At 44.6% G+C, this 23,670-nt stretch overlaps 1 protein-coding gene across 2 annotated transcripts in view; it reads left to right on the top strand.

The window, feature by feature from the left end:
* The window catches only part of ASB7 (ankyrin repeat and SOCS box containing 7), a 47,476-nt gene extending 33,193 nt beyond the window's left edge, over window positions 1–14,283 (top strand). For both annotated transcript variants that reach the window (XM_040414247.1, XM_040414248.1), the window contains exon 6: window positions 12,219–14,283. In XM_040414247.1, coding sequence (XP_040270181.1) covers window positions 12,219–12,358 — 140 coding nt within the window. In that variant the 3' untranslated portion in view covers window positions 12,359–14,283. The remainder of the gene's footprint in view (window positions 1–12,218) is intronic.
* The last annotated feature ends 9,387 nt before the right edge of the window (window positions 14,284–23,670 follow it).

The raw sequence follows: 23,670 nt of genomic DNA on the forward strand, positions 1-23,670 counted from the left end.
GTCCAATTGTGTCCAAGTGTAACGTCTATTTCCAATGGATGTCTGTTGGCACATCCTCACATGTACATCCTGGGACTAACATCATTTGTGTATCACCTTATATCTGTAAGGCCCCATTCACACGTCCGCAATTTCGTTCTGCATTTTGCAGAACGGAATTGCAGACCCATTTATTTCTATGGGGCAGTACGATGTGCTGCCCGGATACGGAATTGCGGACCCGCACTTCCGGGTCCGCAATTCCGTTCCTGAAAAAAATAGAATATGTCCTATTCTTGTCCGCAATTGTGGACAAGAATAGGCATATTCTATTAGTGCCGGCGATGTGCGGTCCCCAAAATGCGGAACGGACGTGTGAATGGAGCCTAATAATAATCTTTATGTAGCACCAACGTTTTCTGCTCTGCTTGCTGTCTCTGTATGGAGAGCCATTTATTTACCGTGAAACCTCAGTGAAATGACCATCCAAAATTCCACTCGAAAGTGGTCTTCCAGAAGAGTGGTCCTCTCAAAGAAGTTGGCCGGCATGCATAATGTAGGATGGAACTTTAAATCGGTCTGGATAAGGGGTGGTCTTTTGGAATGGCTTCACTCTATCATGTTTTATGTATACTAAATATTAAAGGGAACCTGTCACCTCAAAAATGCATCTACACCCTCCAGCAGTACCGTGCCCTAACTGTCCCTTTTTGCCTGAGAGTGACAGCCTGCAGTGCGACTGCGATTCCCCAAGTCTAGCGCATGCGCATTGCGGCGCTGTAACCCGGCTAACAGCGGCAGCAGGAGATGGGATAGCGCATTACTACAGAGCGCAGTGCGCATGCGCGAGACTTGGGGAATCGCAGCCGCACTGCAGGCTGTCACTCTCAGGCAAGAGGGGACAGTTGGGGCGCGTGGTTACCTTGACTTCAAGCTGGCCGGCACTATAGCGCTCATAGATAATAAACCTTTTTTGAACTTGCGCAGTATTGGACAACAGGATGGAATATATGATTATTAACAGGCTGCGGGCTACTATGAGGTACTGCTGGCGGGTGTAGATGCATTTTTGAGGTGACAGGTTCCCTTTAATTTGTTCTGGGACGACCATTGTAAGTTGAAACCATTGTAACTTGAGTTTAGAACCACTGCGGAAACCTAGTAATTGGTTTCGAAGCCCCAAAATGTCATACCAGGGTAAGAGAAAGTGAAGATTCAAGAAAAATAAGCAGATAACTAAGGCCTCTTTCACACTTGCGTTGTTGGGATCCGGCGTGCACTTCCGTTGCCGGAGGTGCCCGCCGGATCCGGAAAAACGCAAGTGTACTGAAAGCATTTGAAGACGGAACCGTATTCCAAATGCTTTCAGTGTTACTATGGCACCCAGGACGCTATTAAAGTCCTGGTTGCCATAGTAGTAGCGGGGAGCGGGGGAGTGGGATACTTACAGTCCGTGCGGCTCCCCGGGCGCTCCAGAATGACGTCAGAGCGCCCCATGCGCATGGATGACATGATCCATGCGATCACATGATCCATGCGCTTGGGGCGCCCTGACGTCACTCTGGAGCGCCCGGGGAGCCGCACGGACGGTAAGTATGCTGCTCCCCCGCTCCCCGCTACACTTTACTATGGCTGCCAGGACTTTAGCGTCCTGGCAGCCATGGTAACCATTCAGAAAAAGCTAAATGTCGGCTCCGGCAATGCGCCGAAACGGCGTTTAGCTTAAGGCCGGATCCGGATCAATGCCTTCCAATGGGCATTAATTCCGGATCCGGCCTTGCGGCAAGTGTTCCGGATTTTTGGCCGGAGCAAAAAGCGCAGCATGCTGCGGTATTTTCTCCGGCCAAAAAACGTTCCGTTCCGGAACTGAAGACATCCTGATGCATCCTGAACGGATTTCTCTCAATTCAGAATGCATTAGGATAATCCTGATCAGGATTCTTCCGGCATAGAGCCCCGACGACGGAACTCTATGCCGGAAGACAAGAACGCAAGTGTGAAAGAGCACTAAGGGTACTTTCACACAATCGTTAAAATTTTCCGCTATTGAGTTCCGTCCTAGGGGCTCAATACCGGAAAAAAACGCATCAGTTTTATCCTAATGCATTCTGAATGGAAAGCAATCCGTTCAGAATGCATCAGGATTTCTTCCGTTCCGTCCCTTTTACGGTATTTGGCAGGAGAAAATACTGCGGTTTTTTCCCTGGCCAAAATTCCGGAACACTTGCCGGGTCCGGCATTAATTTCTATTGAAATGTATTAATGCCGGATCTGGTACCAAGTGTTCATGAAATTGCCGCATTGACGGATCCGGTTTTCCGGTCTGCACATGTGCTAACCTTTAAAGATGTGAAAAAAATAAAAATAAATACCGGATCCGTTTTTCCGGTTGACACCGGAGAGACGCATCTGGTATTACAATGCATTTGTCATCCGGATCTGGAAACAAATGATATCCGTTTGCATACGGATTTCCGGATCCGGCAGGCAGTTCCGGCAATGGAACTGCCTGCCGGATTCTTCTAATGCTAGTGTGAAAGTACCCTAAGACAGATGAAGGAAGTCTTTACACATAACAGTCAGGAGCAGATGCTGGAAGCTGTAAATCACTTTGTATGGTGAGGACAGGAGCTTCTTCAGGGTCCTGTACAGTACACGGCGTACCAGAAGAATAAAATGGAGCAGCTCATCCTGCTACAGACAGGGGGCAGTACAGGACATGTAGTGCCTTGATCGATGCAGGTGGTTTACCAGAGAACTGGCCATGTTGATTGGTTAGATCTGAGGCATTGTGTATGTTCAGTCTAGTTTAATATGACGGGGCAGGAAAGACCATTGCATGTTAAATATTGTATCCTCAGGTACCAGCGTATTCCGACGCTTACACCCCATCCTGTTTACACAGTATAGCATTGCAATGATGTAATATATACCTGTGTGAGCGGCACATTAGGAGGACATGTTTTTAGCTTCCGTACACTGACTGCAAGCAGACATGTTGAGAGTGGTAAGAAATTGAATATTAAAGGGAACCTGTCATCAGGTTTTTCCCTATGCAGCAAATGGCATGTTGCTGCTGTTCACAATACGCAGTTTTCAAACTACCGTAAAGCCCTTTTCCTGAAACAAAAAGTAGTATTTCAGTCTGACCTGAGGTCTGTGTGGGACCAGGAGTCACGGGGGCGTATGGCTGGATTCGCCAAGTCATGGAGTCTCTGCCGCCAGCCCACCCGTTATTTACATTCCCTTAGCTTCCTGGTGTTGGCACTAGCTCGTCCGAAATATCGTGCCTGGAACACTGTACTTCCTCCTCGCTTGAGATGTGCCATGAGCTGAGGTGTATACACTGACCCCCTTCCCCCCCACAGTAGCGCCGCCATCTTCTCACAGCTTTCCTTAGGCCACGTGACATCACATTCACCAGTCACGTGGCCTCGGAGCAGTTCAGCCCCATTGAAGTGAATGAGGCTGAGCCGCTATACAATGTACGGTGCTGTGCTTGGTGTGCTGCAATAAGGCTGCGGCTGTGAGCGCCGGTGCCTTCTCAAACAGCTGATCGGCGGTGGGCCTGAGTGTCAGATGATCGGGTACTGATGACCTGTCCTGAGAATACATCATCAGTAATAAGTCTTTAATATTTCACTATACAATGACTAAGTGTACACGAGACCAGAAAATGCAGCGGGGTAAATGCATATCAGGCTCTGTTCACACTGCATCTGGGCGCTGCTCCTCTTTTTACAGCAAGAATAACATGTGAAAAGAAGCCAAGTTTAGTGGAGCAATGTCAGACCTATACCCATCTGAAGGCAATGCGATCCATTTTGCACTAGCAGACGTAGCCCAGTTGGTAATGGAAGCTACGATGTCATTCATAGAACTGGTAAAACAGAGATGCAGATGCCAGACTGCTGCAGAAACCACATTATCCAGGACTGTTGTTTTCCTGTGCTTTGTTGGTCACTTTAGTGCTGGACGTGCCAGGTTACGTCAAGTCGTCTTCTGTACTCATACTTGCTGAACATTTCCTTTTAGGATTTTTATATCCAGCAGATGTCATTGTAGTCCCCATCCGTGGAAACAGCACTTCAGCCATGCAGTGTATTATGGAACGTTTAGGTTGTGCTGAGCCTTGTAGTTCCACATCATCTGTAAAATGACCTATACAGTAGATATCCATATAGGTCTATATTCGGTTTGTCATTGGAGGATCTGGTGATTGAAATGTTGCTGTATTGTGTGTCGTGTGCACACGTAGATGTGTTCTCTATAGCTCCCAGCAATCAGTATTCAGGCCCATTCTGGCTGTATTTGATTTAGCGGCACCGGCCCCAGATCTGTGCATTACTAGGAGACCAAACGTGCATGTCTAACCGCTAAGAGGAGGGGGATTAAGTGCTTATACTTGTGAGGGTCTGTGCTTGTGCGAGCCATTAAATGAAGCACGTCACTTAGCTCGCAGCGTGCCAGGACTGTTCAAAGGAGCGGCCCTTGTTAGCATTAAATCTTCATAAGTTTGCTTTAATGGGGGAATATAAATCTTTCCCAAAGACTCTGGCCGCTCCAACGAGGATTGAGTGCTGACCCTCAGAATGAAATGTCTTTGAAGAACAGAGGGGGCAAGAAAACAAAAAAAAATAAAAAAAAAGTGCCTGAAGATGATGAACATCTTGGATAAGATCTGAGAGCAATGGGAATAGCACAGGATAATGAGCCTGAGGTAATTTACTGTAGAAACACATAGGCTCATTATTAATGTATTTCTGCCACTCAGCAGCTTTCTATAGGGAGAATACTAATGATTTAACTCTGTCCTTACCTAACTTTGTGACATGGATTGCTACAAAATACTGTAAACTTCCATTAATCCAGCATTAAAGGGGTTGTTCACCTTATATCTCTTTTCTACAGACCCCACAGCGTGGCCGTACCTACCTGATCCCTGCCGGTGGGTTCCAGCTCTGTTGCCGCTCCGCCTGCTCTGCACGTTCCAGGTCTTCCTACGTCAATAGCCAGTTTGACGCGGGTCTTGTGACCGCTACTGCTAATGACTGGCCGCAGCGGTGGCATGTCACCCATGTGGCACATCACCGAACCATGTGCTGCATGGGTGACATGTGATTACTGCGGCCAATCATTGGCTGCAGCGGTCACATGACCTGGTGTCAAACCGGCTATTGACGTAGGAAGACCTGGGATCTGCAGAGCTGGTGGGGCAGCGAAGGAGCTGGAAACCAGTGGTAGGGATCAGGTAAGTATGATTATCACCACAGGTCTAGCCGAGCTGTGAGGTCTGTTGAAAAGCTTATAAAAAGGTGAAAACCCTTTTTTAAAGGGGTTATCCCACAAAAAGTATGGACCAGCCATCCACCAGATAGGTGACAACCTCCTGGCGCCCATTCTGACATGTACTATTTGGCCCCCACTGGTGGACATTATAAATGAAAGTAGCCAGCCTCATCTGATGTCCAAGCAGCAGCTTGTCCCGGCACAGGTAGAGCGCAGTACAGGAGAGAGGCGCTACTAGACAGCCAATCAGCACTTCAGTAAGGATTGAGCCCCCTGATTGGCTTAATCACCAAGAAAAGAGGCCATTGGTTGAGTATTCTAAGGATCCTCCACCCACAGTTGTGATATACAATCCCAAATTCCCGTGCCTCAGGTGTACACCTCTACGCTTTCTATAAATTATTTCCAATTTTCCTTACGAAAGAAGAAGACATCTTAGAAAGCTCATTTACAAGCCCCTTCATCTCAAAGCCCAGAGGCCAAAATTACAGCCACTTGTTCTTCACAAACTCTGCACATTCAGTTTTGGTTCTAGTAGGGGAAGGAGATAAGTGGCTACCAGGCCTCTCTGAGGACATTGGTTAAAATTCAGCCTGTCCGTTTCTAGTTTACCCGGAGTAGAGATTTTTAGGGATAGTTGTGGATTCGAATGAAATCTGTGAGATCTTTCTACAAATATCTAATGCAGGGATCAGCAACCTCCAGCTGTTGCGAGACTACAACTCCCAACATGCACACTTGGGTGGCTGTTCTTGGAACTCCCATAAAAGTGAATGGAGCAGCTGCTGTGCCATAGGCAGACTAGACCGGTTGGGCTAAGGCTTGACCTGACCGCTCCTCACTTCTTGACGTGCTTTACCTTGTGATAATAGACATTTATTAAGGAATTGCTTTATATGCCATTAGTATAAGGTCATCAGAGGTAAAACTTTTTCATGTCTGTGCCAAGAAGACCTTGTACAGAAATATTTTTGAGGAACGCTGGCATAGTAGGATTACTCCTGTATCGCGTATTCTCCCCAGCCCAGATGTCATGAGTGTGGGTCCTGAAGTTAATCTGTCACAGATTACATTACATCCTCCATCACAATAGAGTAACGTGAAGAGAGAGCCCACATCTGTGTGCAGGATTGAGAGGACCCACATGCTTCACAAACACTGCCAGATGTCCAGCAGCCTGCCAGTAAATGGGGTTGCCCCATTCATGGGTGCGGGGCCCCTCTCAGTGGAAGGTGTTTTGCGTGTTAATTTTCATGGAGGCTCTGCTTCTCTGCAGGAAATCCCAGCCGCACAGCTTCCCTGTGTGCGTAGTGCCAGCCCAGGAATGGTTATCCATGGGAAGTTTTCCTCTGGCACCTGCTACGTTGTACCAGATCCTATCCCGCATATTAGTGAGAAATGCACGGGTGACCTCATACTTGTTACTGAAAACAAGTCATAAATTCTTGTTCAGCGCTGAGTTGTCATGGAAAGTTATGCCATTCTGCCCAAAGATTAGTTTGCATTGTATAAGTCCCAGACTTATGTAATTCTGCTCCCTCTTCATATGGTGGGGGTATCCGGCAGACAACAATCGATTTTAAAACCACTGGTTTACAACTCTGCTTATTCGTATGTCACATCATGAACTGAACCTTTGCTGTAGATGTGGGCTCTTCATGGAGAATCAAGGCCCCAAAACACCAAGGGAGCCATCCATTAGAAAGTGTCTCAGCCAGTAGAAGTCGTGCAAGAAATAGAAGCTGATGTGAAGTGAGCAATTTCCATGGCGTTTTCTAGATTAGACAGGAGGCAAGTTTCTAAGTACGATCTCATTCATACAGCATTATAGGGCCCCTGATCTAAAACAAAAGGGCATCTGTCATTTGTAATAGATCTCTGGTTTACCAAGGCGTATAATGGTTTAGCTTAAATGATCACTGACCTTTTAAAAGAATTTGAATATATCAAAAGTACAGATGAATTTGAGAAGCTTTAATATATCTTATCAAAGAAAAATGCCTCTTTCTTCCTCTAGCAGCTCACTTCTCCTCACCATCTCCATAGATTGCTTCTCACTCTATGAACCTCCTCCCTTCTCCCATAGACTTCCATGGGCATATGTTTTCTGATCTTTTAGTGCGCTGACAGCCCGTCTGGCCTCTGAAGGCAGATGTAGGCTACTTTCACATGTGCGTTTTTGCTGGATTCGTCATGGATCAGCAAAAACACTTCCGTCATGATAACACAACTGTCTGCATCAGTTATGAACGAATCCGGTTGCATTATCTCTAAAATAGCAATGGTGGATCCATCTCTAAAACCATTGTAAGTCAATGGGGGACGGGTCTGTTTTCTTTTGTCAGAGAAAACGGATCTGTCGCAGTCATCTGGCGATAGTCTGTATCAAAGGGTTAAAAATAGTCAGAGACCACAGACTGACTCTCCTAGCAGTCACCACTTTCTGATGTTTTCATGCCAGGTCTGTAAGTGTCTACCAATGACACGTGATGGGCTCAAGCTTCTGCTGCAGAAAAGGGACAAATTCGGCCCATCTCGTCTGCCCAATATACTGAATAAATGTCCAGCTAAATCAATATCAATTTTGATAAAGAAGGATCATAGAATCAAAAAGTGTCCAGCAGTATTGATCCCTTTAAAACATAACTTTTACTTATCCATCTTATATAAAATAATACCACCGTGGTGGTTCACCAGTGAAAAATAGTGAGACAAACAACAATAATGAAAAATAATAAATGCTCCTGGAAGCCTTCCGTTGATCTAGTAATAAGGTGGTGAGCAAACACAGGGCAGCTAAGGGGAGCAGTGAGTGTATTTAACCTGTCCCTACGCTCACCCTGACTGATTCCTCAGCCCAGGGACGTCCCCTAGAGGTGGAGACTCCCTGTCCTCGTGCCTGGGCTGACTGCCCTGCGCTTACCCTCCTCTCAAATGGTATAATTAACACAGCTCCCCAAGAACTGACGGGTGATACTCTGTGTCCCAGGTAACCAATTACCCACATGGACACCAATAGATAAGATCAGACCAGATAATGTTTATAAATAGGTGAACGAGGATACGTATCGCCTATAGATATGAAAAACCAAGCACTAGGGCATCATAGCGGTGCGTTCCCAGGCTGGTTTACATAAACCCCTACGCGTTTCCCCTATTGCTAGGTTCATCAGGGGGCATTCACAGTCAAGGGTACAACCGTCATATATAAACAGATAAATCAAATATACTTATGATATAGTGGAGGACACAGGACCAGAGACGCAGACGATAATAAGCATAGGACCAAGGGACCAATTGATATGTCCCACTTAGTGTCCTAGGCAGTCAGGAGGCTAAAGGGCCCAATAAGATAAGGGCCAGCACTTCACCCAGGAAGATTTAGGCTACATCCCAGTAACGTCCTGTTCCTCCTCAGGACGGAACAGGACGTTACTGGGATGCAGCCTAAATCTCCACTATATCATAAGTATATTTGATTTATCTGTTTATATATGACGGTTGTACCCTTGACTGTGAATGCCCCCTGATGAACCTAGCAATAGGGGAAACGCGTAGGAGTTTATGTAAACCAGCCTGGGAACGCACCGCTATGATGCCCTAGTGCTTGGTTTTTCATATCTATAGGCGATACGTATCCTCGTTCACCTATTTATAAACATTATCTGGTCTGATCTTATCTATTGGTGTCCATGTGGGTAATTGGTTACCTGGGACACAGAGTATCACCCGTCAGTTCTTGGGGAGCTGTGTTAATTATACCATTTGAGAGGAGGGTAAACGCAGGGCAGTCAGCCCAGGCACGAGGACAGGGAGTCTCCACCTCTAGGGGACGTCCCTGGGCTGAGGAATCAGTCAGGGTGAGCGTAGGGACAGGTTAAATACACTCACTGCTCCCCTTAGCTGCCCTGTGTTTGCTCACCACCTTATTACTATATCAACGGAAGGCTTCCAGGAGCATTTATTATTTTTCATTATTGTTGTTTGTCTCACTATTTTTCACTGGTGAACCACCACGGTGGTATTATTTTATATAAGATCAATATACTGAATACTATGAATAGCCCCTGGCCCTATCTTATATGAAGGATGGCCTTAAGCATACATGGGATAGGCATAAGGCCATCCTTCATATAAGATAGGGCCGGGGGCTATCCATAGTATTTAGTATATTGGGCAGACTAGATGGGCCAAATGGGTCTTATCTGCCGACACATTCTATGTTTCTATTGACCTACATTGTGAGTCATGACGGATCCCTCTTGCTCCGCATCCTAGGACGCACTCAAACGCTGCTTGCAGTGCTTTTGTGTGCGTCATGGGAACGCAATGAAATGGAGCGGAATGTATTCGGGTGCACTCCGTTTCGTTCAGTTCAGTTTTGTCCCCATTGACAATGAATGGGGTCAAAACCGAAGCGTTTTCCTCTGGTATTGAGATCCTATGACGGCTCTCAATAGTGGAAAGGGAAAACGTTAGTGTGAAAGTACCCTTAGCAGATACTGTTAGATCAGGAGGGGGAGAGTGGCATTTTCTTCTGATAAGTTATATTACAAAGTTTATTTTATTCACCTGCACTATTAATGTATGCAAAGTTTGTGGAAAGTTTAGTGACAACCCAGTTTGTCAGGATAGGGAAAATGTGCTGACAACGGTCATTTCTAGAATATCCTGGGACAACATTTTGCAAATTATACAAATGATTGATCCTAAAGGACAGTGAGCAGTTTTATCCTCTATTAGGCCAGTTTCACACTAGCCGCCCGGCTGTTCCAGATCTCTGCATTATGGAGCACCTGTCTCTTCTGGCCGATTCGCGCCATATTTGCTTGAATGTGGCCAGATCTCCTCTGGTCCCCATTATAGTTAATGGGACTGGACTGAGACTTACAAACTTCCAGCAATGCTGAGATATCCGTACATCTATTCCCTGCCGGAACAGTCGGGCAAATCTGAAACACTAGTGGGAACTGGGATCCTCCGAACTGTACATATGTTTTCCCAGTTTATATTTCCTAGTAGTGAATCAGCATGTACCCCGACAGAGATTTATCAGTACTGGGAGTCACCAGTGACCTTTCCTCCTGTTACTGGTTTTCTCGTATTTGCTTTCATTCATCTTGAAGAATGACTAAGTGCAGACACTGCTTCTAGGGAACCTTGCACTGTTCCTGACTTTGGCTTTTACAACTTACTGGATGTAATAACAAAGGCTTACGCCTGGAAGATGCAATTTGTTCCTGGTAAATACTCCAGTATGCGAGGGGGCAGGACTGACCAGAGTGAGATTGCGCAGTTATCTGGCAATGGTAGGTATCAAAGGGTTAAAAATAGTCAGAGACCACAGACTGACTCTCCTAGCAGTCACCACTTTCCTGCTGTAAGTGTCTACCAATGACACGTGATGGGCTCAAGCCTCTGCTGCAGAAAAGGACAAATTCTGCCGCACTGTGGAATTCTACTTGACTGCTGACAAATATGCACTTTTGGAAAATGAATCAAGAACAGCTGGAGAACTTAATGTGATGGAGTGAAGATTTTACAAAGTATAGGCCATCTCGAACCCTCCAGCGAACTCTGATGCGGCCATCAATGGCATACAATACTGTTCAGTGATGAAAGAAGATTCTGCCTTGGTACTGATGATGGCGGCCGCATCAGGGTTTGCAGGAGGGCTAACCACATCAAGGCGTCAATGCCCTGGCGTCAATCTTTTTTTCTTTAATTTCTAGGTAGAATAACAGAGGAACAAGACAACTCTAAATTCTAATAAAAGATGCCCAGGAATTATTTAATATAGAACACACAGATTTAGAGGGGTTGTCCCATCGCATACATTGGGGCATAACCACACGACATGTGTTGCCCGACAATTTTTATAATTATTGTCTGTGGTGTCGCACTGCGACACGACAGTAGCAAAAAAAAAAATCCAACCAAGATGCAGCATGTCGCAGTGCGACACCATAGAATATCATTATAAAATTGTCTTGCGACACATGTTGCAGTGTAGTTGTGCCCTTTGTGCGCGACACATGTTGTCGTGTAACCCTAGCCTCACTCTAGAACGGAGCTCGTAAAGTGAAGAAGAGTGGACTGTGCATGCGCGTCCAGCTTCCATTTTTTTTCTATAGGAGTGCTGAAAATAGCATAGCGGTGCTCTCAGCTATTTTCCGAAGTCCCATAGAAACAAATGGGAAGTGCACCGCACAAGCGCAGCCACCACTCCATTCATTTCTATGTGGCTGATGGAAATAGCCGAGCTAGCGCTTGACTAATTTCATACTAATGAATAGAGGACCGCTGCGCACACGCAATCTGCTCTTCTTCATTTTGCGGGCTCTGTTCTACAGATAGGTGCGAGCCCCATTTATCAAACATTGGTGTCCTATCCTAGCAATATGCCACCAATGCTTGAGGTGACACAACCCCCTTTAATCAAATAGACCTATCAGGATTACTGACTGTCCCCCTTTAAGGAGTGTAGATACTTTTATCACGTAGGTCATATAGGTGTCTATAGCGTTTGCTGTGTTCTAGTTTCCTTTGGCTAATATTATCTGTTTAAAGATCAGAATCCATGTTGGACGAGTTCTCATATAGAAGCTCTGTTGTGGTTTTATCACAATCTTGGGTTCAAAAACTTGCAATGTGACAAATCTACAATAATACAGAACATATAGAACAGTGTACATGTCATGCCTCCTGACTGGTATAATAGACCTGCTGATGGTGCAGGCCACGTGTATAGTTTTACTTCTGCAGGCTGATCTTGGAGGTAAGGGGACAGCGTGGCTCCTTCCCAGGCGTTCTTCTGCTATTTTCTCACCAGTAACTTGGCATGTTTCCTTTACCCGACTATTTAAGAACTTTACCAGCAGTTTTTGCATTTTACGATGGCACACATATTACCGGCGATAACCCACTGCTATTTTTTCCTTGGTTTGCAGGGCAACCCCGATATTTGCAGGATTTATGCCGGATCAAAATACGCTACTGTATTGGACTGCAGAACCTCAAGCTACTGGACGAGCTCCCCATTGCCAGGGTTATGAAGGACTACCTGAAACACAAATTTGATGACATCTAAGTGTGGTTGCTCAGTAGAAGAGACTTGCCCAGTAATGCTAAGTGTCAATATTCCAGACGTGGGTTAGGCTGTTGTCTTGCACAAGTATATCCTATGCAATTTCTGATGTGGGGCGGAGTCAGAAGGCAGGTATACACTTTTATTTTATCATTTCCCTAAAAAGATTGTCCCGAAAAGTCTTAATATTTTGGGATCCAGGTTTTGCGGTCCATTCTTTCAGTTTCACTTAAATAATTACTTTATACACTTTTTTTTTTAAATAAATGCCTCTTTAATTTATTTCTTCCCTTTCCTACTTGACACAGAGCAGATTTGATCACAATCGGGGTACACTAGGTTCCCCTTGTTTCTGAAATAGCCTACGATACATCTGAGGCTGCACAACTTTATCTTCGCTGATTGGTGTTTCGGTTGTCAGTGCACTGACAACCGATCATATTACTAAAACTGGATTCTACAAGTGCAAATTACTATACACCTTTAGCTGCCCTGACACAGTAGAGTCCGTGGCATCTGTCGGATCTGCTGACACCTTAAAGGGAAAGTCCAAGATCATAAGATTTTCTCAAAGGCAGGCAAAGTGATAAAATAACAAAAGAACCAATAATCATCACCTGTTAGGTCCTCCAGTGCCGAGACCACTGCGCGGTCACATGGTAGACAGGTATGTCACCTCTGCAGCCACGTAAACCAAGACCAGCAGGAAGCACCAGAGAGGTGGCACTGGAGCATTGAGAATCTAACAGGTAACTATTGATTTGTTTTGCTATTTTATCACTTAGCCTTCTTTTACCTATTTTTCTGATGTCAGACAACCCCCTTAATATATATGTCCACTGGCAGGACCCTTCCCCCTATACCACTGATTTGCAGAGCTCTTGGACCTTCACGTTCGTCTGTCTTTCCTCCATAAGTAGAACATTCATGTTACAGGTGGGATCGTTGCCTGCCGAATAATTTTCTAGTATGTATGGGTAGCCTAAAGGAAATGATCACTTTTGAGCACATTTTTTACAACCGTTTACATCTATATAAAATGATAAGTGACTACAAATACTTTGCTTTACTTATCATATACTGGTTTTATTTACTTGCTGGTTTCCACTCCATTCACGCTAATGTCCTATTTTAGCTGGCTCTGTTCATTCCCGTCCATTTATAGACCATTGCTACAGATTTTAGATCCATAAAACGCAGGCAACAGATCTGATGATCCCAGCGTTTCAATCTTAAGCCATCATTGCTTGTTTCTCAGCATTGTAGGGATGTTTGCTACTTTGGAAAATAAATCTGAGAAAAAAAGAAGTAGTTTGAAACAAAGTAATCCAATGAATTATCATGTCGTGCATTTGGTTTCTCGGCCCCGAGCCATTGTATAGTGTAAACAGGACGTAAACCAGAGATCAGTGCATTGTGGGAGTTTAGGTGGCCATTGGAGGGGAGCAGATGGGTCCGATGTCTGATAGCAGAGTGCAGATAAGCCGCTGTCTGTTTCCAAGGGCAACCAGCTGAGTTTTGTAAGCAGCCATGTATTCGAATGGAGAGGGGTAGGCATGCACCAACTTAAAACCAATGCAAAATAAATAAAGCAAAGTAGCAGTATACGAAATTCTGATGTAGCCAAATGATCAGCCCCTGAAGAATCTCCCTTCCCCTATATCCAGTACTGTCTTTTCATGAGAATTTGATTCCACAGCTCTTTCTAAAAGGTTTTCTATGTGAATGATGCTGCAGAACAAAGCAACTTGGTTACGTAATTCTTGTTCTTTTATTCCCATGCTGTGAAATATATAAATGAATATATATTTTTTGTTTAATCCTTTTAGGCAGCATTATGTTTGCAGTTAAACATACTTTTCTCCCTCGGCTCTGTGACTTTATTTTCTTTCATGTGTATGGTGCTATGGTGTCTTATTTATAATTAATAAAAGTCACATTTTGAGAAAGTCTGCTGTTTGTGTTTTTTTTTTATTTTTTTATACTGGGTGTGGTGCTTAGTGGTCAGTGATTGATTTTATAAAGGGTGTTATTGTTTTAATCCTCATTCACACGTCCGTGTCTGTGTTCAGATCCGTGAGCAGGTGGTCAGTGATGCATCGGTGAAGCTGTCCGTGAAAGATCCATGTTGGGTCCGTGTGTCCGTTTTTTGCTGTCCGTGTTTCACTGACACTGAACAGCTGAAAAATAATTTTCAAATAATCTCTTCTTAATGATCCATGAAACGCAGATGGCATCCGTGGTTTTCACAGACCTATAGACTTTAATGGACGTGATGGATCTGTGAACACGGACAAAATAGAGCAGGCATCCGTGCTAAAAAAAACGAGCCCACAGACCGTGCTAAAACACTGATGTGTGAATACACACATTAAAATGAATGGGGACGTGTGCTGTCAGTGAAGAACATGTACAGCACACGTCCGTGAAACACTGACGTGTGAATGAGGCTTTATACTGGTAAGCGGGTAGCTGGTAATAAAATATTTAAATCAAAATAATTCAATTTTCTTTCTTGAATTAAAATAAAGTCCCTTTTTTCACAGGTAGGTGATTGGGAGCGAACGTCCATGGGTACTTTCGTTCTGCTCGTCATCGACCTGTCCATCAGTCAGCTGCTAAACAAGCTGAATGGATTGGCAGCACATCTCCCCATATCAACAAGGATTGTGCTGCTGACAATATGCAAACTGTATGGGGGATGAACGATCGTACGAACGATCGTTGCCTCGGCCCGTGTAAAGAACCCTTAAACAAGCGCCGATTTGACTTATTATATCATCGATCTGCCTATATAAAAGGACCCTAGGGCTTTTGTGCACACTGTGCGCCCTATTTTTGGCATGTGTGTTGGGAAAAGCTCCAAGTAAATACATTTCCATTGTAGTCCTTATGGCCACCTATGGGCTGGAAGATGTCAGCATGCCCCTTTTTCTTCTGAATAGGAAAGTGCACTGCAAAAAACAAGTATAATGCACAGTACACTTTTCAATATGTGTAAATGGGCGATGTATGCCATACAAGTAGTCAAACACAATGCAACGGCACGCCGCAAACACCGAATATCTAAACTAATGCTATACTCATTGTAGGGATCTGTACTGGCAGTAGGGTTGGCAACAGTAGATTTTCACAGAAACAGCGGTTTCAAACTGTGCTTTATTTGGTCTAAACTGATCTGCTGAAGGAAATCCAGAAAGATGCATTTACGCTATCCCACCCAGCTCAGGAACCTGGGCGACGTATACACTACTTTCCCATATACATTACCACATCATATACGGTCCTGTGTATGAGGCCTTGCTGAAAGCTTCCCTGCAGCCCAACGTCCACATTCCTAATTAGCAGGCATGAGTAGCTCTTTATGACTTATTAAATCAACTGCAAGCCCGGGTCACAGTAAAGTGTCTGCCACCCCTGGATGATGGTAAGCTGTAAGTGCTGCATCCCTGTTACAACCTTGTGTCTTTCTTTGGCTTGTCATGCTCTGCTTTGTGGTCACACCGTTCTTTTTGTTCCTGTTCACATAGTGTAGCTAATGAGCTTAAGGAGCTTGTCACTTTAACACCTCCTCTGATTGTTGCTCTTTGCTCTGTGATGGGGAACTAAATCACAACCTTTTCCATCAGCCTCCGTCCTGGTCCCTTCCTAATTAACATCATACTGTAGGGCGTCTGATCGGCTACGGACCATGACCACATTCTGCAGCCAGTGCCCCCTTCAGTGCTCAGAGCATGTACGTGTTTGCGTCCAGATACTTTGTGTTCTAGCTGAATGGTTTGCAATTGTAGTATGTCTTTACACTGATAATGTAAGAAACTGGTGGCCCAGAGACCCCATGCCTCCTGGCAGATATACAGGTCCTTCTCAAAAAATTAGCATATTGTGATAAAGTTCATTATTTTCTGTAATGTACTGATAAACATTAGACTTTCATATATTTTAGATTCATTACACACAACTGAAGTAGTTCAAGCCTTTTCTTGTTTTAATATTGATGATTTTGGCATACAGCTCATGAAAACCCAAAATTCCTATCTCAAAAAATTAGCATATCATGAAAAGGTTCTCTAAACGAGCTATTAACCTAATCATCTGAATCAACTAATTAACTCTAAACACCTGCAAAAGATTCCTGAGGCTTTTAAAAACTCCCAGCCTGGTTCATTACTCAAAACCGCAATCATGGGTAAGACTGCCGACCTGACTGCTGTCCAGAAGGCCATCATTGACACCCTCAAGCAAAGAAAGAAATTTCTGAACGAATAGGCTGTTCCCAGAGTGCTGTATCAAGGCACCTCAGTGGGAAGGAAAAAGTGTGGCAGAAACCGCTGCACAACGAGAAGAGGTGACCGGACCCTGAGGAAGATTGTGGAGAAGGACCGATTCCAGACCTTGGGGGACCTGCGGAAGCCACCGTGTACAGGCGTGTGCAGGAAATGGGCTACAGGTGCCGCATTCCCCAGGTCAAGCCACTTTTGAACCAGAAACAGCGGCAGAAGCGCCTGACCTGGGCTACAGAGAAGCAGCACTGGACTGTTGCTCAGTGGTCCAAAGTACTTTTTTCGGATGAAAGCAAATTTTGCATTTCATTCGGAAATCAAGGTGCCAGAGTCTGGAGGAAGACTGGGGAGAGGGAAATGCCAAAATGCCTGAAGTCCAGTGTCAAGTACCCACAGTCAGTGATGGTCTGGGGTGCCATGTCAGCTGCTGGTGTTGGTCCACTGTGTTTTATCAAGGGCAGGGTCAATGCAGCTAGCTATCAGGAGATTTTGGAGCACTTCATGCTTCCATCTGCTGAAAAGCTTTATGGAGATGAAGATTTCATTTTTCAGCACGACCTGGCACCTGCTCACAGTGCCAAAACCACTGGTAAATGGTTTACTGACCATGGTATTACTGTGCTCAATTGGCCTGCCAACTCTCCTGACCTGAACCCCATAGAGAATCTGTGGGATATTGGGAAGAGAAAGTTGAGAGACGCAAGACCCAACACTCTGGATGAGCTTAAGGCCGCTATCGAAGCATCCTGGGCCTCCATAACACCTCAGCAGTGCCACAGGCTGGTTGCCTCCATGCCACGCCGCATTGAAGCAGTCATTTCTGCAAAAGGATTCCCGACCAAGTATTGAGTGCATAACTGAACTTAATTATTTAAAGGCTGACTTTTTTTGTATTGAAAACAGTTTTCTTTTATTGGTCGGATGAAATATGCTAATTTTTAGAGATTAGGAATTTTGGGGTTTTCATGAGCTGTATGCCAAAATCATCAATATTAAAACAAGAAAAGGCTTGAACTACTTCAGTTGTGTGTAATGAATCTAAAATATATGAAAGTCTAATTTTTATAAGTACATTACAGAAAATAATGAACTTTATCACAATATGCAAATTTTTTTAGAAGGACCTGTAGAGATAGCGATTGGAAATGCACCACAGGACCTAAATAAACGGATAACTTATTTCTACATTTCAGTTCTATGATCTGAAGGTCTTTACATTACCATTCTATAAGGATGAGGAAAAAGACTCCAGCGTAATTTGGATTAACTTGATTTCTTTTTATTGTATGGTTACTGCGGCTTTAAATGTTACGTTTGGGCCATGTGGCCTTCTTCAGACTGCTGTGAACAGAAGATATATCATTTTAGTATACATTTCATATCATATAAAGGGAACATGTAATTATGACATCTGAACATATGGGGATATGTACATATCATAGAATTCCATCTAGGTACATTTTACATTTAATTCAAGATTCAATTCATCACAAAAAAGGGATCTCAAAAGCATGAGACCCAGTGTCATGTTCCGGAGTGGTCGTTCTGTAGTATTATCCAAAAGATAGATAAATTACTGACATTTGTAGGCCCCTTTAAAGTTGCCTGTGATAGTACCGCAATCTATTCATCTGGTTATTAACCAATCACATTCCCATCAAGATCATGATGTTACCGGTACATTAACCATCTAATACTGATGTATTGATTAAGGAAGAACTGGTCAATTCTAGCAGGTACAGAAAACAGAAAAGTAGAATTTACCAGTTCTTCCTTAATCAATACATCAGTATTAGATGGTTAATGTACCGGTAACATCATGATCTTGATGGGAATGTGATTGGTTAATAACCAGATGAATAGATTGGGGTACTATCACAGGCAACTTTGAAGGGGCCTACAAATGTCAGTAATTTATCTATCTTTTGGATAATACTACAGGGCGACCACTCCGGAACATGACACTGGGTCTCATGCTTTTGAGATCCCATTTTTGTGATGAATTGAATCTTGAATTAAATGTAAAATGTACCTAGATGGAATTCTATGATATGTACATATCCCCATATGTTCAGATGTCATAATTACATGTTCCCTTTATGATATGATATGAAATGTATACTAAAATTATATATCTTATGTTCACGGCAGTCTGAAGAAGACCACATGGCCGAAACGTAACATTTAAAGCCGCAGTAACCATACAATAAAAATAAATCAAGTTAATCCAAATTACGCTGGAGTCTTTTTCTTCATTTATAATTGGGGCGGGAACCCTACGCCAAGCAAATCAGAACAGAGTGCGACAAGGTTGCAACAAGATTGACATTCTATAAGGATGTCACCAGAAATGTTATTAAACTCTTAACGACCAAGCCTGTTTGTAAGTTAGGGCTGGTTCACATCACCGTTTTGGATACAGTTTTTTTGTTTTCCGTTATAACACGGTTATAACGAAATCCATAAGACGGAAGTCTGTCGACAGGCCTTTGTTTTCCGTCTTGCATAACTGGAACCAGATGGATCCGTTATGATTCCCATAGACTTCTATTATGACAGATCAAAACGGAATGCCTCTTAAAGGCTTCCGTTTTGACTTCAGTCTTATGGATTCCGTTATAACGGAAACCAAAAACGGAATCCATAGCTGTGATGTGATCCTGCACTTACTGACGCTGTCATTTTTTTGTTTTATCTTCTCTGGATTTCTGTGGTCATAGCTATTTTTTCTATTAATATGGTTGTTTAATGACATCAATTTATCCCCTATCCACAGTGTCTGGTGGGGGCCCAACCACTGGTGCAGTGATCACAAGAATCAGAACCTGTGTTCTCCCATTTAAAGCAGTGGACACAGATGCCTGCTGCTTTTCCATTCAGCTCAGGTGTTTTAACGTGAAGTCAAAAGATTTGAGAATAAACTCACACAGGCTATGTGAACAAATACATTTACTGAATAGAAAATATAAAACAGACAAATCACATACAGAGTATTAAAAATAATCACTGGCCTGCAACACAATGGGGGGACTCGTAGAACATGGCTGAAACCCCATGGTGATACATAAGAGGGATAATATCCTACCTGTATAATATTCTCATTGGAGCACCTCTTTTTGTCTTTGTGCACATAAGTTTATACCTTTCAGCCCCTCATCCTAAGGATTTCCAGTGTGCAGTACTCCTGTCTCTGAGATAATCACTCAAGAATGCAGCCTTCTCTCCACAATGGGGGGTTTGTTTGTTATCGAACTATCCCTAACTTACTACATTTACAAAGAATATAGAAGGTGATGTAATAATTAAAGGTGACAGAACCAATTGGTACTTAAAGGGAACCTGTCACCTGGATTTTGGGTATAAAGCTGAGGACATGGGCTGCTAGCAATTCCGCAATATCCAGTCCCCATAGCTCTCTGTGCTTTTATTGTATAAAAAAAAAACATTTTTATAGATATGTAAATTAACCGTAGATGAGTCCTGCGTCCTCTGTGCTTGAGAGATGAGTCCAGCGTTATCGGACTCTGAGCCCAGCCACGCCCACTGTGAAGGAGCCCAGCTCCGCCCCGCCCCGCCCCGCATACCCTGAATCTGCTCCTTGCTCCCCGACGTCCCAAAGCTAGAGCCTCAGGGAGCAAACTGCTATGGGTAATGGATATTGTGGATGTGCTAGAGGCAATCTAGCAGCCCATGTCCTCAGCTCTATACCCAAAATCCAGATGACAGGTTCCCTTTAATGATGTAAAATACCCTTATAACACAATAAGGGATACGTTTTAATCCTGTTTTCTCTGCTGCCAGCCCTCCCAGGTTCCTGCTTAGGGCTCTTTCACACCTGCGTTGTTGTGTTCCGGCATAGAGTTCCGTCGTCGGGGCTCTATGCCGGAAGAATCCTGATCAGGATTATCCTAATGCATTCTGAATGGAGAGAAATCCGTTCAGGATGCATCAGGATGTCTTCAGTTCCGGAACGGAACGTTTTTTGGCCGGAGAAAATACCGCAGCATGCTGCGCTTTTTGCTCCGGCCAAAAATCCGGAACACTTGCCGCAAGGCCGGATCCGGAATTAATGCCCATTGAAAGGCATTGATCCGGATCCGGATCCGGCCTTAAGCTAAACGTCGTTTCGGCGCATTGCCGCATCCGACATTTAGCTTTTTCAGAGTGGTTACCATGGCTGCCGGGACGCTAAAGTCCTGGCAGCCATGGTAAAGTGTAGGGGGGAGCAGTATACTTACCGTCCGTGCGGCTCCCCGGGCGCTCCAGAGTGACGTCAGGGCGCCCCAAGCTCATGGATCATGTGATCACATGGATCACGTCATCCATGCGCATGGGGCGCTCTGACGTCATTCTGGAGCGCCCGGGGAGCCGCACGGACTGTAAGTATACCGCTCCCCCGCTCCCCACTACTACTATGGCAACCAGGACTTTAATAGCGTCCTGGGTGCCATAGTAACACTGAACGCATTTGGAAGACGGTTCCGTCTTCAAATGCTTTCAGTACACTTGCGTTTTTCCGGATCCGGAGTGTAATTCCGGCAAGTGGAGTACACGCCGGATCCGGACAACGCAAGTGTGAAAGAGGCCTTAGTCTTCTCACTTGGCCTTGTGTACTACATGCTTGACACTGTGGGGCACATTTATTTAAACCAACGTATTACATGCCTATTTCCCATTGGCGTCACATACACCACTATTATTAAGAGTTGCATATCTCTTAATAATTGTTTGGAGAATACAATATCTCATTATGGAAAGCGCCAAAACGGTGTGAGGAGTCTTATATGCCAGGCAATGCTCTTCTGGAGATATTGTATTCCCCGAATCCTCATCTAGGCCTCTTACCCAGTCAAGCCAGTACTTTCTGGTCTGCAATGATGAGGGGCAATCACCCTGAAAATCCTGTCTGCAGATGAGATGCTGGCTTAATTATTATCCAAGCCATGTATCAAGGCCTGTTTCCAAGGATAGCTACCTTAGGCCTCATGCACACGAACGTTGTTTTGGTCCGCATCCGAGCCGCAGTTTTTGTGGCTCGGATGTGGACCCATTTACTTCAATGGGGCCGCAAAAGATGCGGACAGCACTCCGTGTGCTGTCCGCATCTGTTGCTCCGTTCCGTGGTCTGCCAAAAAAATATAACCTGTCCTATTCTTGTCCGTTTTGCGGACAAGAATAGGTAGTTATATTAATGGCTGTCTGTGCTGTTCTGTAAATTGCAGAACGCACACGGACGCCATCCGTGTTTTGCGGGCAGCAAAACACACAACGGTCGTGTGCATGAGGCCTTATAGTGTAAATGGTGGAATTAGGGGCAGAGCTTGCAAAGAGCTCATTTGCATTCCATCTTCTCTTAATAATTATGGCACCGTGAGCCATAATAGAAATCTATGCCAGCAAGGGAGCTGGTGCAACTTTCTGGTATAATTTACGTCACTTTTCTGGCATAAATTATAATAAATGTGCAGAGCTGGCTATGAACACTTTAGAAAAGTTGTGAATGGGGCTTTAAACCCCTAAAAGTCATAAGGTTTGGCACAAGCATTTAACACCAGTTTCCAGAGTACAACCGTTAACAAATGCCCCCAGTGTTCTGAAATGTATACATGGAGGGGTCATTGCACCAGATTAGGATGTGATTTATGACGAGGCACACGCCTCGTCATAAATTAAACGTATTCTCCAGAAGACTGTACACCTAGATTGAGTCTATGCCTGTTCGTACAGTGAGGAAAATAAGTATTTGGTACACTGGCAATTTTGCAAGTTTTCCCACCTACAAAGGCCTCATGCACACGACCGTTGTGTGCATCCGTGTCCGTTGTTCCGTGATTTTCTGCGGACCCATTGACAACTCGGAAAATACACCGTTGTACATCTGCGTCCGTGATCCGTGTTTCCTGTCCGTCAAAAAAATATGACCTGTCCTATTTTTTTGACGGGCAACGGTTCACGGACCCATTCAAGTCAATGGGTCCGTGAAAAAACACGGATGCACACAAGATTGTCATCCGCGTCCGTCATCCGTGTCCGTAGGCTACTTTCACACAGACGGATCCGCTGATCCATCTGCATAAAAGCTTTTTAGATCTGAGTTTTCACTTTGTGAGAACTCAGATCCGACAGTATATTCTAACACAGAGGCGTTCCCATAGTGATGGGGACGCTTCAAGTTAGAATATACTACGAACTGTGTACATGACTGCCCCCTGCTGCCTGGCAGCACCCGATCTCTTACAGGGGGCTGTAATCCGCACAATTAGATTTGTGATTTTAATTAGTGGGGGAGAGGGGAGGCCGCACTGGCCACCAATGATGGGGGAAGGTGATTTTAATTAGGGGGGGGGAGAGGGGAGGCCACACTGGCAACCAATAAATATAATACTGGGGAGGGAGGGAGGGGGGCCGCACTGGCCACCAATGAGTTAAATACAGGGGAGGGAGGGATGGGGGGCCGCACTGGCCACCAATGAATTTAAAACTGGGGAGGGAGGGGGTCTGCCCCCTCCTGCCTGGCAGCACCTGTTCTCTTACAGGGGGCTATGATACGCACAATTAACCCCTCAGGTGCAGCACCTGAGGGGTTAATTGTGCGGATTACAGCCCCCTGTAAGAGATCGGGTGCTGCCAGGCAGCAGGGGGCAGTTATTACACAGTTCTCAGTATATTCTAACTTGAAGCGTCCCCAGCACTATGGGAACGCCTCTGTGTTAGAATATACTGTCGGATCTGAGTTTCACGATCTAACTCAAATCCGATGGTATGTTCTAACAAAGAGGCGTTACCATGGTGATGGGGGCGCTTCAAGTTAAAATATACCATCGGATTGGAGAAAACTCCGATCCGATGGTATAATAGGGACTCCTGACTTTACATTGAAAGTCAATGGGGGACGGATCTGTTTGCAATTGCACCATATTGTGTCAACGTCAAACGGATCCGTCCCCATTGACTTGCATTGTAAGTCAGGACGGATCCGTTTGGCTCCGCACGGCCAGGCGGACACCAAAATGACTTTTTCCTTCATGTCCG

This window comes from Bufo bufo, chromosome 1 (genome assembly GCF_905171765.1).
Source record: "Bufo bufo chromosome 1, aBufBuf1.1, whole genome shotgun sequence".
Taxonomy (NCBI): Eukaryota; Metazoa; Chordata; class Amphibia; order Anura; family Bufonidae; genus Bufo; species Bufo bufo.